General features: G+C 41.0%; 1 protein-coding gene across 1 annotated transcript in view; it reads right to left on the minus strand.

Moving 5' to 3' along the window:
• Positions 1-15,306, minus strand: part of Exn (Ephexin) — a 344,579-nt gene that overhangs the window by 188,036 nt on the left and 141,237 nt on the right. Inside the window, exons 10-11 of the mRNA XM_080273353.1 lie at positions 12,691-12,899; positions 8,246-8,525 (exon numbers count right to left, since the gene is read on the minus strand). Coding sequence (XP_080129479.1) covers positions 8,246-8,525; positions 12,691-12,899 — 489 coding nt within the window. The remainder of the gene's footprint in view (positions 1-8,245; positions 8,526-12,690; positions 12,900-15,306) is intronic.

Here is a 15,306-nt window from a genome sequence, read left to right on the forward strand (position 1 = left end):
AGGGGTGAAGTAACTTTCTCCAGAGGCTAACAGTACTAATTCAGCATTTGTGAGTAATTAGTCTCTGGTGTGTACAGTTGAGAAAGTTTATAAATTCTCGTTCTTAGAGAATTGTTGCTTGATTTAGCAAGACAATCATTGTCCCTGCTCTTCAATATTGTTGAACATTATTATCAATTAAATAATATTCAGCATTTTTTTTAAATCCCAGTGATATTTTTAAAAACCCCGTGACACTCTCCTACCAGAGGTGCCAGTTATGGAGGTGTCTGGGGGTGTCCCCAAATCAGATCCTCACCACCTCCATTGGACCCCATTTGAAATTTCAGATTATTTTACCCCTGGAGAGCAATAATGGTTCTGTAGATAGCTATTGCCAAGTGACTTCTTGGCCGAAATTTCGAGTCTTGCAGAATTGAATGAAACGTACATCATCGTCTTGGGAATGTTCGCGCACGTCCGGCAATACATATATATATGACCACATAAAGTCATATGGTGGCGAGATAAAATGGCCAGAAGATGAACAGCTGGTGGTGCGAGCAACCCAACCACTCATGATAAGCGAGGTGAGGAAGGGCATTATCTGGGAAAAACAGCCTATATTTACCATGGCCTTGGGCAAGGACCACCTGTGATTATTGTATCATCAACCCATTGTCTCTCTCTCTCTCTCTCTCTCTCTCAAACTACTAGAAATGACCGTACAATATACTGGTAACTCTCTCTCTCTAACTACTAGAAATGACCATACAATATACTCGTAACTCTCTCTCTCTAACTACTAGAAATGACCATACAATATACTCGTAACTCTCTCTCTCTCTCACTCTCAAACTATGATAAATTACCTTACGCACCACTGACAAAGCATACATTATTGTACAATACACTCGTAACTCTCTCTCTCTCTAACTACCAGAAATGACTGTACAATATACTCATAACTCTCTCTCCCTCTCTCAGAAAAATGCCACTAACTCTAACAAAACAGATTCTTTTTATCTCTCTCTCGTGTGTGTGTGTGTGTGTGTGTGTGTGTGTGTGTGTGTGTGTGTGTGTGTGTGTGTGTGTGTACTTACCTAATTGTATCTTTACAGGAATTAGTCAAGCTCGTACTATCCCGTGTCTTAAACCATATTTATCGTACATATCCTTAAATTTGTGAATTGTTTTGGCACACACTATTTCATTCGGTAGTGCATTCCATTGATCAATTGCTCTGTTTGGGAAACTGAATTTCCTTACGTCTTTCTCACCTCTCTTCTTATGCAGCTTTTTGCAGTGTCCTCTTGCTGATGCTTCTCCATATGTTAAGTAATCATTTATGTCTATTTTCTCCTTTCCTGATATGCACTTATATAGCATTATCATGTCACCTCTTTTCCTTCTCTCCTGTAGTGTTGGTAGATTCAGTTTATTTAGTCTTTCTTCGTAGCTTAGGTCCTTTAAGCTTGGTATCCATCTTGTAGTGGCCCTTTGAACTTTTTCAATCTTGTCTATATGCTTTTTGAGATGAGGACTCCAGACTACTGATGCATATTCCAGGGTTGGTCTAATGAATGATGTTATTATCCTTCTTAGCATGTCTTCATTTATATATGTGAATGCCGGAGATAGTCTGTTATTAATAATCACACCTAAGTCTTTCTCTCTTTCTGATGTGTATAGGGTTTTATTTCCTAACTTATAATCTCAATCAGGTCTTTTTCCACTTTTACCAAACTTGATTACATGACACTTGTCCACATTGAATTCCATTTGCCATGTACTACTCCATTCATGAATTTTATTTAATTCTTCTTGTAGCTCTTTACAAGAGTCTGTGTTAGTAATTCTCCTTTGTATTTTTGCATCATCTGCAAACATATTCAGATAGCTCTCATTTCCAGTGTTACTGTTTATATCATTTATATACACTAAAAACATGATTGGTGCCAGCACTGAATCCTGTGGTACTCCACTAGTCACTTCTTTCCATGATGAGTAGTTTCCTCTTAGTACTCTCCTCATTTCTCTTTTTATGAGAAAGTATTTCATCCAACAAAAAAGTTTGCCTCGAATTCCTCCTTGATGGTACAGTTTCCATACAAGTCTTTGGTGTGGTACTGTGTCAAAAGCTTTCTTGAAATCTAAATAGATACTGTCCACACCCATCCTTCCCTTTCCTGTATTGTGTTTGTTACTCTGTCATAGTAGCTCAACAGATTAGTAACACATGATTTTCCTTTTCTGAAACCAAACTGTCTTTCTGTTATCATACTGTGTTCTTCTAGATGATTTACCTAAGCTTTTCTTATAAGTTTTTCTAATACCTTGCTTACAACACTGGTCAGTGATACTGGTCGGTAGTTGAGTGGATTTTGTCTATTTCCTTTCTTGAATAAGGGGACAATATTTGCTTTTTTCCAAATATCAGGTAGTTTACCTTGACTCAGGGATTTCTTGAAAATTAAAAATAATGGTTTACTTAACTCCTTTGCACATTCTCGTAATACCCAACATGAAATTTCATCAGGACCACTTGCTTTTCCTCTGTCTAATCTACTTAACTCCTCCTGTATTACTTTTTCTGCTATTTGTATATCTGGTAGTATGTGTGGACATGTGTGTTCCACATAGTCCCTCTCAAAATTTATTTCTTCTGTAAAAACTAATTGGAATTTCTTATTTAGTGCTTCACAAATATCTTTCTCTTGTGTATAAGTGATTCCCTCGTCCATAATGGATTGTATTATATCTTTTACTTTGGTTTTGCTTCTGATATAGCTGTAAAACAGCTTTGGTTGATCACTACTTTTATTTATTATATCCTCCTCAAACTGTTTTTGGGCTTCCCTCCTTATTCTTGTACTGTATAGTCGTTTCTTGCCTGTTTGTAATAATTATACACCCTTTCACTATTGTGTCTTCTGTATCTATTCCACAACAAATCTCTTCTTTCTTTTGATTTTTTACATTCTGCATTGAACCATTTCTGTATTTTCTTATCTGCTTCCTTGTGCTGTGGGATGTACTTCTGGACTCCTATTTCATAAAATTCACAAAATTTTTTATATACAGCATTTAAATCTTGTCCTCTAAGCTCATTTTCCCAATCAACTTCTAAGAAATACTTCTTTAGGTCTTGATAATTTCCCTTTTTATAGTTTAGGCTCTTTTTGTAACTGCCATTGCTATTTACTATGTCATATGCTATCCTGAAGTTATAATTTAGTACTGCATGATCGCTTTTGCCGAGTGGAGGGTGATATATTAAACTGTCAATATCATTTTCTTGCCTAGTAAATATTAGATCTAGCACTGAAGGTACATCAAGTCCTCTTTTTCAGGTGGTTTCCCTCACATGTTGCGTTAAGAAAAACTCTTGTACGAGATCCAGGAGCTTTTGGTCCCAACAGCTTTCTTGGCTATTTATATCTAGAGTATTCCAATCTATATTTGTATTGAAGTCCCCAGTTAGTATAATTCTTTCTGATTTCTCTTCCATTTTATGTAGCAATGATCTTATACTCTGAATTGTACTCTCTGCCAGGTCCTCATATTCGTCTCTTTCCCATGTGTTTGATCTGGGTGGCATGTACAAATTGGCTACAATTACTTTACCTTCAGATGTGTCGATCTCTACTGCAATCAGTTCTACTTGTGATGGTATATCTAGTTTTATTTCCTTGACTTTTAGATTTTTCTTAGTTAATATTATAATTCCTCCTCCTTTTTTTAAATTTCTGTCTCTTCTCCATATATTGTATTCCTCTAAGTTTAGTATGTCATCGGATATCCTTGGTGTTAATTTTGTTTCAGTTAGGCATATTATTTGTGGTTCATTTTCTCTGACATAATCATTCATCTCTAGTAATTTAGATACCATTCCATCCACATTTGAGTACATCAACTTTATCATCTTGTTTATATACTTGTCATGACATGGTTCTACTACCTTCCTCCTTTTTCTTCCATCCTGTTTGTGTACCACTTTCGTACCTGCAATCCTATTACTTTGCAAAAAAATTTCTTCTTCTCCTCTTCTGATCTTCCCTCATTTTTTGTTTTTGCTTCCTCCCTTTTCTCTTTCAGTAATTCCCCAATTCCTCTTGTGTTAGGCATCTTTTTATCCATACATTTTTGAACTCCTCTTTTTCCATAGGATTCTTTGCATTTTTTAGTATCTCTTCCATAGTGTTTACACTCTGGAAAGTCACCTTTAGAGGTCTTGTCTTGCTTTTCTCGTATTTCCCTAACCTTTTGTGTTCCTCTATGTCTTTACTACAGATTTCCTCTGATACTTCTTTCAGTAAGTTCATTACATTTGTCATCTCCTTTTTGTCTCTTGTGATCTTGTTTTTAACTTCTTCCTCTTCTATACCAGTGATTACTACTGATTTGTTTATCTCTACTGAATCTCTGACTAACTTTGTGTGTGTGTGTGTGTGTGTGTGTGTGTGTGTGTGTGTGTGTGTGTGTGTGTGTGTGTGTGTGTGTGTGTGTAATATTCTGCCTCATATTACACCACAACAAGCTATTACATTCATGAATGACTAAGCTTTCGGTGCCATGTTAAGGAAGTTTCATCCATGTATCATCTGGAAGCACAATAAACGTAAGGTGATGTGAATAAAAGGAAAAATGAAGGTAGTGATACAAGGTTCTCATTCACGGACTTTGCACATAAACATATCATAGTTACTATTTTTCAAAGACCTTTTGTGAGCTTCTTGGTTACATAAAGATGCATGAATGAAATTATTTGTAATGAAAAGTGATCATGACTGACATAAAAGCTTATTTGTTCGGTTTATATTTTTTTGTCACCCAGGCACATGCCCGAGTGATGGATAGATCTTTCACTCGTCTGACAGCTTGAAGCTCCGTGGTGTGGTGGTCTGAGTGATTGACCTGGGAATGACATTTGCCTCAGAGGTCAGGAGGCAAGGGATCGAATCTCCTGATGGGTGTAGGGGAGATTTTTGGAACTGGAAAGAAAATTATTACTGTATTACGAGTATTATTTTTTTTTATAAACTCATGTCATATTATTCATAGGAGCAAAACTCCTATGAATAATATGACATGAGTTTATTTTTTATTATCTTTTTATGAATCATAGTACAAAATAATTTATTTTTCATACATAGCCTACAAGTAATGTACAACAGACATAAACATTTTATACCCGTATAAAATACACTTGACATTCTAGGCCTAACTTTCTATATAAAACTAAAACATAAGATTGTCCAAACCATTTTCAAAGTTAGTTCCATGTCGTCAGGGGTGATACCAGGTGCCTGTGAGGAGGGAGTGGTGGTAGGGCATGCTGTTAGTACTGCTTGAAGGTGTGGTAGTCATGGAAGCAGTCACCCAGGCACAGGCCTACATTGCATTCCTTGCACAAGACCGAGACCCTAGTGCACTTGCGGGGTCTGTGGACTCTGTGCATGCAGACCTGGCAGTTCAGCTGCATCCTCCTGCCTCCGACGATGACACTGGGGACAGGGTAGTGGCGCAACACTTAATCTTGCACTCTGTCTGGGAGCTCCACAGGGCGCCATCCTCTGCCTGTCATGGTGGTAGCACCGAAGTCCTGCAGGAGCTGGAAGGCACAGTTATAGATGAAGTTCTGAACTTCGTTTTTTTGTGGGGGGCGATGTCCTTCTGTACGAACCACAAGTTATAGGCATTCAGGATGGTGATATTGACCATGTGGAGGAACAATTTGTGGTACCACTTTACCGACTTCCTGATACACTCAACACCAGCCAGCTGACAGTCTGACTTGTCAACGATCCTCATGTGTTGTGTGTAGTCCACCACAGCACCAGGTTCTCTGATGTGTTTCTGGATGCAGTAGTGAACTTTCCCCATGTCCACCATGTCTCCCTTATGGACTGTTGTGAAGAGATGAACAGGCTGCTGGTCTTTTCACTTGATGGCGAGAATCTCCCCCAACTTCTTGAGCTGGAGGTAAAGGTTCTTCTTCTTCCTCCTGCGACCGCACCCATGGTGCTCCTGGGCCAGCTGCTTGTCGTCAGGAGTGTCACTCGATGATGGGTCATCGAGGGGGATCCTGTTGCCCTTGAATTTCAGCATGCCCTTCCTGGTGGCTCTCACAGTGCCGAAGAATCCAGTCCTGTTCTCGTGCAGGAATTTGCAAAGGGCAGGACTTGTCTACCAGTTGTCGGTATACAAGACATTACATTGTCCAGGAATGGCTCCAATATTTTCTTTATCACATTACCAAACAACCCCAGGGGGTTGTTGGATGCCGCTTTGGGGATATCTATGTCCGTGCCAGTGTAGACAGTCATGTCAAGCACAATGCCGGTCTTGCAATGACACAGGGAGAAAAGTTTTATTCCAAAACGGTGCCTCTTCAGGGGGATGTACTGTTTGAAGATGAGCCGTCCTTTGAAGAGCATGAGGGACTTCTCACACACCATGTTACCAAAGGGATAGAAGAACCTCTTGAACCTCACCAGCAGCATGGAGAAGTCCCTGATCTTCCAGATCCTGTCATCATGACACGGCTTTTCACTGTCTGTGAAATGTAAAAACTTCAACAGCAACGAACACCCGTCACGAGCCAAGTATTTCCCGAAGATCGGAGTCCCAAAGAGTTCATCTGCCCTCCAGTATTCCTGCAGGACACACTTCATCAAAGGCATGATCATCAGCAGGGCCAACATCACAAGCAGCTCTGACAGCATCCTGTCCCTTTTTGATCGAGGACTTATGAAATCCATTCTTTCCTGGATCCAAAGCTGATAGGCATTGGTCTGGTCAGTCACGAAATTCATAAGTTCCTCATCAAAAAATGCCCAGAAATAATCACTTTCCCGAGCATTTCGTCACATGGCCAGGCTGGGGTAGATCCACACTGAGTTGCATCAAATGGATGCAACTGAGACTGGAAATTCGCCCCATCAGACCATGTGAAGCACCGTGGATCGACGGGAGCACCATCACCATCTCCATCGTCGTCACCATCATCACTGGGATGTTCACAGAAGGTCACCTCGTTCCCTGATTCGTCTTCTTCATAAACACAATCAGGGTCTCTGTGCACTGATTCACTGGCTGATTCAGCCCCCTAACCCAGTGCCACCACGTCAGCATCAAGCCCTCCGTCAGCCCCCTCGTCATCCCCTTCGTGCCCATCATCGCAGAAAAGGATGGTACCGTATTTAGAAGGGGTGAAGGGCTTATGACAGTGAGGCCTCTTGGCAGCAGGGATGGCAGCAGTAGAGGTGATGGCAGTGGTGGAAGTGGTGGCAGAGATTGGAATGGTGGCAAAGGTGACAGTGGTAGCAGTGGCGGTGTGGGAAGGCGTGGTGGTTGTGAGCAGTGGTGTAGGGGTGACTGTGGGGGGAGGTGTAATTTTCCAATGACAAGGCAGCCCCTTCCCTTTCCTCCCTGCCTGAATGCCTCTAGACTTTCCCCCCTGCGAAGGGCCTGCTACAATGCCTCCTGTAGCAGTAGTTATTCAAGCAGTGGTGGCAGTGATGGCAGAGGTCTTGAATAATGATCTCTTCGCAGATGCCTTTTTGGTGCCTGACGCAGCCTTCTTTTTCTTCCGTGGGGCTTGTTGGGCCTGGTACTCTTCATCAGATGAAGTGTCATCTGGAGGGACGTACGAGGGCCTCCTGGTGGGCGCTTAGGTCGTGCACCACCACCGGAAGGGCAAGTGCCGGGTGCACGGTTGGTGGCATCACGGAACGATGATTGACCTGTGCACTCCATGGTGTCCATGCGTATTCTGAGCGTATATGGGGCAGTGCGTGGGTGGTATCGAGAGTTGCTGCTTGCCCCTATATCTCATACAAATTTCAGCAACCTAATCCTTGTGGTATGTTTTTGGTACGCCTTTGAAAATTGCGCTCATTTGAGGCCTATCGCTTTCAACTGTGTCAAGTCCCAAATGAGGCCTATCGCACTCCTTGGGTTAATGTTTGAATGAATAATGTGTACCATTGGACCCCCAAATAACATGGCTTGGGCTCACCTTTGCTCCCCCATCCATTGAGACCTGGCTATGCCACTGTCTCTCACTTACCTTTCTACTTTCATAATGGACTACTTTGTTCCTGCCTAATATATGCCTTGGTCAGCACTCCATACAGCACTGCAGGTAGAATGTATATGGCATAACTCTAATAATACATCTTATGATCTTATAACAGGTCAAAACTGTGGTTATCTACTGTATCAGATAACATACAAAATAACCCCTCTTCATAACACTCACTTTCGGTGCTCTTGAGGTCCGAGGCACTGAATGTTCCTTTTTTCTTTATTTTGCTTAACCCAGTTACCACTTCATTCTTTGTCTGGGACCAGTTGCGTCGTAGCCTTCTCATCCCTAAATTGGCTGCCTCTGCTATCTTTGTTATTCCATGTTGTTGCTGGTGTGGCTGGGGCTCCAGATTAGAAGAATGCAGATGAAGGGCTGTGTCAGTGGATGAGACTTCTGACCTCAAGGAGTCGTGATGATCACGGGAGATTTGTGGAGGCAACTCATCAGGAAACTGAAATGGATATGTACAATAGTTATGAGAGTGATATGGAAAGAATATTATATATATACACATATATATAAAGTATGCTTGCATCCAGTCGGCTTACGTGGGCCAATTACACTTGGTTCACAGACTACACACACATCCAAAGCCACTCCCACACTACAATTACACTTACATGCACTTCTCACCCTACAAACAATCTCTACTAGACAGCCTAAGCCACTTGGTAGATACATTGGCTGTATCATCCCCACTTCGGGCGGGATAGGCTGGTCCTGCAGTGGACACACAAACGGCTGATGAGATGAGATATATACACTCAATCCTCGTAATCAGAGTGTTTATAAACCACGGATTCGTAATCCGCAGGAAAGTGGCTGTCAGACTGCCAGCACTCTTAAACCGCCGTTAAGTCACGAAAATCGCGGATCTAGGCACCAAAGTGGGCCTTTTCCGAGGAGAATCGTAAACCGCAGCATTCAATTTGATAGCTGCGACCCAACAACCAATCACCACCCGTCCCTGGTGGCAAGTGTGCATACTAATGCCGCAGAGTTAATGAGAAACATCAGGAACTTATCACCCACTATTTTGCCCGGGTAAGGGCAGAAGCCGAGCCTGAACCACAGCCTGGCCCTTCACACACTGAGGACGTGGATGACGTAGCATCAGTCATCTCTGAGGCAGACTTTGAGGGCTTCCTGAGGGAGGCTGAGGAACTGGAGAAGGGAGAACAGCATGAGAGAGCACCCCCACCTCATGCTGAGAGGTTCTAAGTTCTTTCCAACACCACCCCACTTCATTCACTTAAGCAATATCGTCCTAGGATTAAGGTGAGATCCCTTAACCCTGCTTATTTCTATTAAATACAAGAACTGAATATTCCTAAATTTGTATGTTTGTGTTTGATGGTGCCTAGATAGATGTAGGTAGGGTGCCTTGGGGGGTGGCTGGCCAAAGTCCAGACCCTAATTCATTTTTCACATAAGAGTTATTATTTATAAACCGCAGAACTTGTAATCCGCGGCAGTGGTCCAGACCCAAATTGCCGCGGATTACGAGGACTGAGTGTATATATATTATATATATATATATATATATGGCTGAATCGGTAGAGAGGCGGCCTGCAGTCCTGATGGACCTAGGTTCGAATCCCGGATGGGACAGGGAACTGTTTAAGGATTTGAATTTCATAAAAGCAGACTTTCCTGTTCTACCAGATGACCCGCCGACACATCATAAAAGTACCCCCGCTAATACCAATACATCAGTCCTGTATGAGGCAGCCCTAGCATGTATTCAATATGGACTGTGGGTGTTAGTGCTGAAGTGGTGACATGTGGAGGTGTACGAGGATTACTGGGCCTTGGGATAGGCTACTGCACCTGAGATATAGGCCCTGAAGCCTTTGCCCAGAGTTGGACACATTAATATATATACATATATATATATATATATATATATATATCTATCTATCTATCTATCTATTGCCAGACGCCTCAATCCCGTTTGGGGTGGCCATAAACAAATCGTCTCCACGTCGCTCTGTCCTCCGCCATTTCACTGCCCTGCTCCCAACCCACACCCCCCTCTCTCATATACCTCTCCACCCTATCCCTCCATCTCATCCTCGGCCTCCCCCTCCCTCTTCCGCCTTCCACCTCACTCACGTACACTCTCTTCGTCAGTCTCTCACCCTCCATCCTCTCCACATGGCCAAACCACCTCAGTGTGTTCCTCATAACGCTTCCTATCACATCCACATCCACACCACAACACTCCTTTATATCCTCATTCGTCAGCCTGTCTCTCCATGTGACTCCACAGGCTCCTCTTAAATATCTTATTTCCACTGCTCTCACTCTTGACTTGTGTCCTTCAAGCAACATCCAAGCTTCACTTCCATACATTACAGTTGGTATCACAATACTGTCATGTAGTAACTTTTTCACTTCCATGCTCACTTCCCTGTTTCTTATCACTGCTTTCAAAGAACCAGCAACCTTTCTTCCCTGCTGTACCCTTTCAAGCATTTCACCCTCCAAACCTCTATCCATACTCATCACACTATCCAAGTACTTAAATGTACTCACATTTTCCAATTCCTCACCATCCAACCTTGCTGTACATTCACTGACTTCACCTCTCTCAAAGACCATCACTTTACTCTTCCCTACATTCACCTTTAGATTCCGTTTCTTACACACTCTCCCAAACTCATCCACCAATCCTTGCAGCTCCCCTTCGTCTTCACTCAACAACACAGTATCATCTGCAAACAACAGTACAGGGAGTTTCCAAACACTATCCTCTCGCACCAGGGCCACTCCAACATCCACTACCCTACCTTGTACCTCTTTAATTACCCCATCCATGTACAGATTGAACAACCATGGAGACATGACACATCCCTGTTTCAACCCAACCTTCAAAGAGAAAAATTCACTTAGTTCACCATCCACACGCACTGCAGCCTTCGCACCATCGTACATATTCTTCACAGAATTCAACAACTTCCCATCTACTCCATATATTCTTCATACTTTCCACAATCCTTGTCTATCCACCCTGTCACATGCTTTCTCCAAATCCATGAAAGCCGCATACAACGTCTTTTCCTTCTCTAGAAACTTTTCCACTAAAGATCTAAGAATGAATATCTAATCTACACAACCTCTTCCCTTCCTAAAGCCTCCCTGTTCTTCTCCTACTAATTCCTCTGTTCTTTCTCTAACTCTGTCAATAAGTACCCTACCATACACTTTTCCTATTATACTAAGAAGACAAATGCCCCTATGATTACCACACACTTCTTTTTCCCCTTTTCCTTTGTACAAGGGAATAATTATACCTGACTTCCAATCCTCCGGGACTCTACCTTCCTCCCAGGCCAATCTGCACATTTTCCACATCCATTCTACTACTATCTCTTCCCCATGCTTCAGCATTTCACCACACACTCCATCAATTCCTGGGGCTTTCCCCAATTTAACTTTCTTCATTGCTTCCACAACTTCTATCCTACTGATTTCTTTTTGTCTTCTCACCTCCCTCCTTCTCCCAGCCATTCCTCAGCCACTTATACTCGCACTACTTCCATCCTCTATGTTCAAGAATTCCTTAAAGTGTTCTCTCCATCTGCTCACTTTTTCTCCCTTCTCCACTAGTAATCTACCATTTTTATCTTTCACTCCCCTGCTAACTTCACTTCCACCCTGTCTTACTCTTTTCACCTCTTTCCAGAACATTTTCTTACAGTCTCTCCACTTTACACTCAAGCTCCTTCCAAATTCCTCATCCGCTCTCTTCTTACTCTCTCTTACTAATCTTTTCACCTCTCTCTTTCTTTCTACGTATAACTCTCTCTTCTGCCTCTCAACTTCTTCCATGCCCCTATTTCTCATCCATTCATTGTATGCTTTCTTCTTTTGTGCCACAGCCTGTTCCATACGTAACCATAAAAAATTAGGGGTTTGCTTAAACCTCCATGCACTAAAGTCAATTCAGTACAGTAACATGGCCTTAAGTGTTCAATTACACTTACTTTCTTTCTTCTTTTTTTCATGCAAAGAAACTGAACCAATAAATAATATGCAATGCCACTGGAAACCAACAAATAATATGAACTGAAACTATATCTCATCATCATGGCTGGACTTATTCTACTTTGAACATTTTTCATGACACAGCTCTTGTATAAGAGTGCACTGTGGCTTGTGCACTATGGTTCAAATTCAAAAGGTGACTAGACACCTTTATATCATATGAGATGCTACTAGGGATGCAGGTTGGTCTGCTATAAATGTTCTAGACTACAGTAGTCTAGCCTTGGCCCCTAAGTTCCAAGGTGGACAATACAGGAATCGTAGTTTGCTCTTATGTTACCCTGTCAAAGATCCTAAGCAATTTGCAGCCATTTCACATCACTCAGTGGCACAATGTCAGCCAAATATCATGGCTCTACACCTCTTCCATAATACTGTATCACGAGCTGTCAATCACTACACCATTAAGAACTGAGTATGGTAACCTAAGAGATTCATTCGTCCCTCATAAAAGATTCAAATTTCATGTTATCACAAATTATTATTCGAGTTATGGGAGTGGCCCAGTTCAGTCAGATAAAAAAGTGTCTAAAGTTCCTGTCACTCACTGACAAAAATTGTCTTACCTGTGGTCTCAGACGACAATATGCATCATCTGAATCATCAGAATCGAAGGAATCATCATATTCATTATCATCCTGCCGCTGGAAGCATTCATCATCATCCTCTACATCCCCATCATCATCATCATCTTCCTCTTCCTGGGAGGGGCTAATCACCTCATAAATGGCCTCATAATGACCACCAGTCCCATCATCTTCTTCAGATTCACCACCTGGGAGTGGATTATAATGAATAATTAGGTAAACAAAACTGAGATATCCTTCACTACTGAATCTCAAGCAGAATGCCTCTCTGCGTACATAAATGCAGTAGCTACATTCTGGTAATATTTCAACATACTTTCTTTCATGGAGCAAACATAAACAGATTGTTTTTAATGAAAGCTAAGGTAATGCTTCATTTGGCTCTCATATTATTACACAGAAAATTATATAAAAACTTTTTAAAGAAAAAATGCCTAACTTACGCAGCATAAAAGACTAACTGCATGAGATTCAGGTATGAGTTCCCAATATTGAGATTGCATCACATATACACAAGCAATAACTGTATTATTCTGAACTTGCAGAGTACAACATTACACAAACATCAAAAATATAATATGTAATGATACTTGGTTCAGTTACATGTCAATGTAGGTACTCAGCTAAGAAGACATTGTAATACTGTGGTTATGTCCCAAATAACGTGTCAAGTATGAGTCTACATTCAACACCTGTGAGCATGTCAAGTTCGTCAACAGTTTCAGACAGCTGTCATATTCAACCCAGTACAAGCAGATGTAAAGTTAGCTAGTACACTAATCCAAATTATATACAGCACATAAGTTAAGATTTAGCAAAATGCAAAGCATAGGAAATGGTTTAATACTGCAGTTGGACATCGGTTATTCTGTTGGAATGAATTAAAAATGCCATAGTTCTCTACACTTTAAAGAAATCTTGGGTGAATTCAGCTCTATTGCAAAAACTACAAGAATATACTGTATTACTATACATACAATGAATAATGATGCTTTTGTGCACTACATTTGTTGTAGCGTGGGATTTTTGGTGTACCAGTGTTATAGTGGTATATGGGAATAATGGCTTACCATGGAAGTGAAGTGTTTGTTGATAAACAGGGGGTAAGTTCTTAATAATTAAGGACACTCAAAACCAAACATTTTAAAATGAGGAACCAGTGTTATACAGGGTTTTTGGTTTGCACACAGACTATTGTTGATGCATTTCTTTCACATCACAGCATACAGTAAGGAAGCTTATACTGTACTTTGAGAAAAGGATATTTTTGCCAGCACCTTTTCACTTCAGTCCAAATGATCACTCTCAATACTTTACGGTACTTCCCATGTTACTAAAGGCTTTGACAGAATGTTTATAGCCTGGTGGGGTGGACGGTGGGGGGCTTGTATACCAATTAAATTATGTTACCTGATGATGTATGGCAACTATTGTATGTGGGGTGGCAAGTTGGAGCAGTAAAGGATGGATTCAAGACAGCATTATGACATATCAAAGACATTTATAATTGTGTCACAGGGCAGTTCACTACTTTGAAACCCCAGAAGACTTTCAGGATTTTCATTATTAATGAAGCAAATTATCCACTCATTGCCAGACGCCACATTCCCGTAAGGGGTGGCCATTTGACTTTGAGTTATTTGTTTTAAGGGGAAGGGCACTAACCCTCCACCAACCCACTTGCTGACACATAGGGAGGACTTATAGTTTGGTTATATGGTTACCACCCAGCATTGTAAATGGTTTCTTGGCTTACAGGAAACCATTTGGCTTGTCACTCAATGTAAAGCCACCAGTAAAGGAAAGAAAAGTAGTAAGAAGTGAGAGGAAAGATGGGAGAAACAGGAAGAGAAAATTACCGTAAGTGAAATCTGGTGCATACTTTCTTCACTTCATTACAATTTATCCAAAATTATACCAAGTTTTGAAAGCTGCCTCCTTTGACATTTGAACATAACTGAACCCGGTGTTCCAAACTAGCAAATTTTCAGTGGAACTTACCCAATAAGATGGCTGCCTTCTTTCCAAGAGTTTTCTATAAGCTAATCATGTGAGGCTTGTTTATGAATCCTTTTCCCTAATAGGGACCTAACATCCACGGGGAAAAAAATTAGTTAATCACGAAAATTAAAAATATTCCATCACAGCATGGAATGATAACTTAATCAATGCAGCTGAACAACTGATGCCTACTCAGCACTACGCTGGAGGAAGAACAGCATTTCATTTCCTGCATGTCTCTTCATATTCGAAGGATGTGGAGATTCTCAAATAAAGTGTAACTGACATGCAGTTAAACCAAAGTTTTTAAGTGTAGTTCCATTTAAATCCATTCATTAATAACATATATACAGAACTGATGTTATTCTGGGAGCTCAAAGTAGTGAATCACCCTTTATGTAGTGTTAAACATTATTCCGTGATGTTACTTACAATTGATAAATATATAATAATGTGGTGTACTTCTGATGTACACACAAGAATGAATCATAAATTATAACAGCATCATTTGTTTTCATAATTCTGAAATTGGTTCTTGCCTGAGGGTATCATCCTATCACTGACAAAACCAAGGCAATGGAAACCTAAAATATA

The sequence above is a fragment of the Coenobita brevimanus genome, chromosome 54, assembly GCF_032717465.1.
Source record: "Coenobita brevimanus isolate Jiangsu-jjx chromosome 54, ASM3271746v2, whole genome shotgun sequence".
Lineage (NCBI taxonomy): Eukaryota > Metazoa > Arthropoda > Malacostraca > Decapoda > Coenobitidae > Coenobita > Coenobita brevimanus.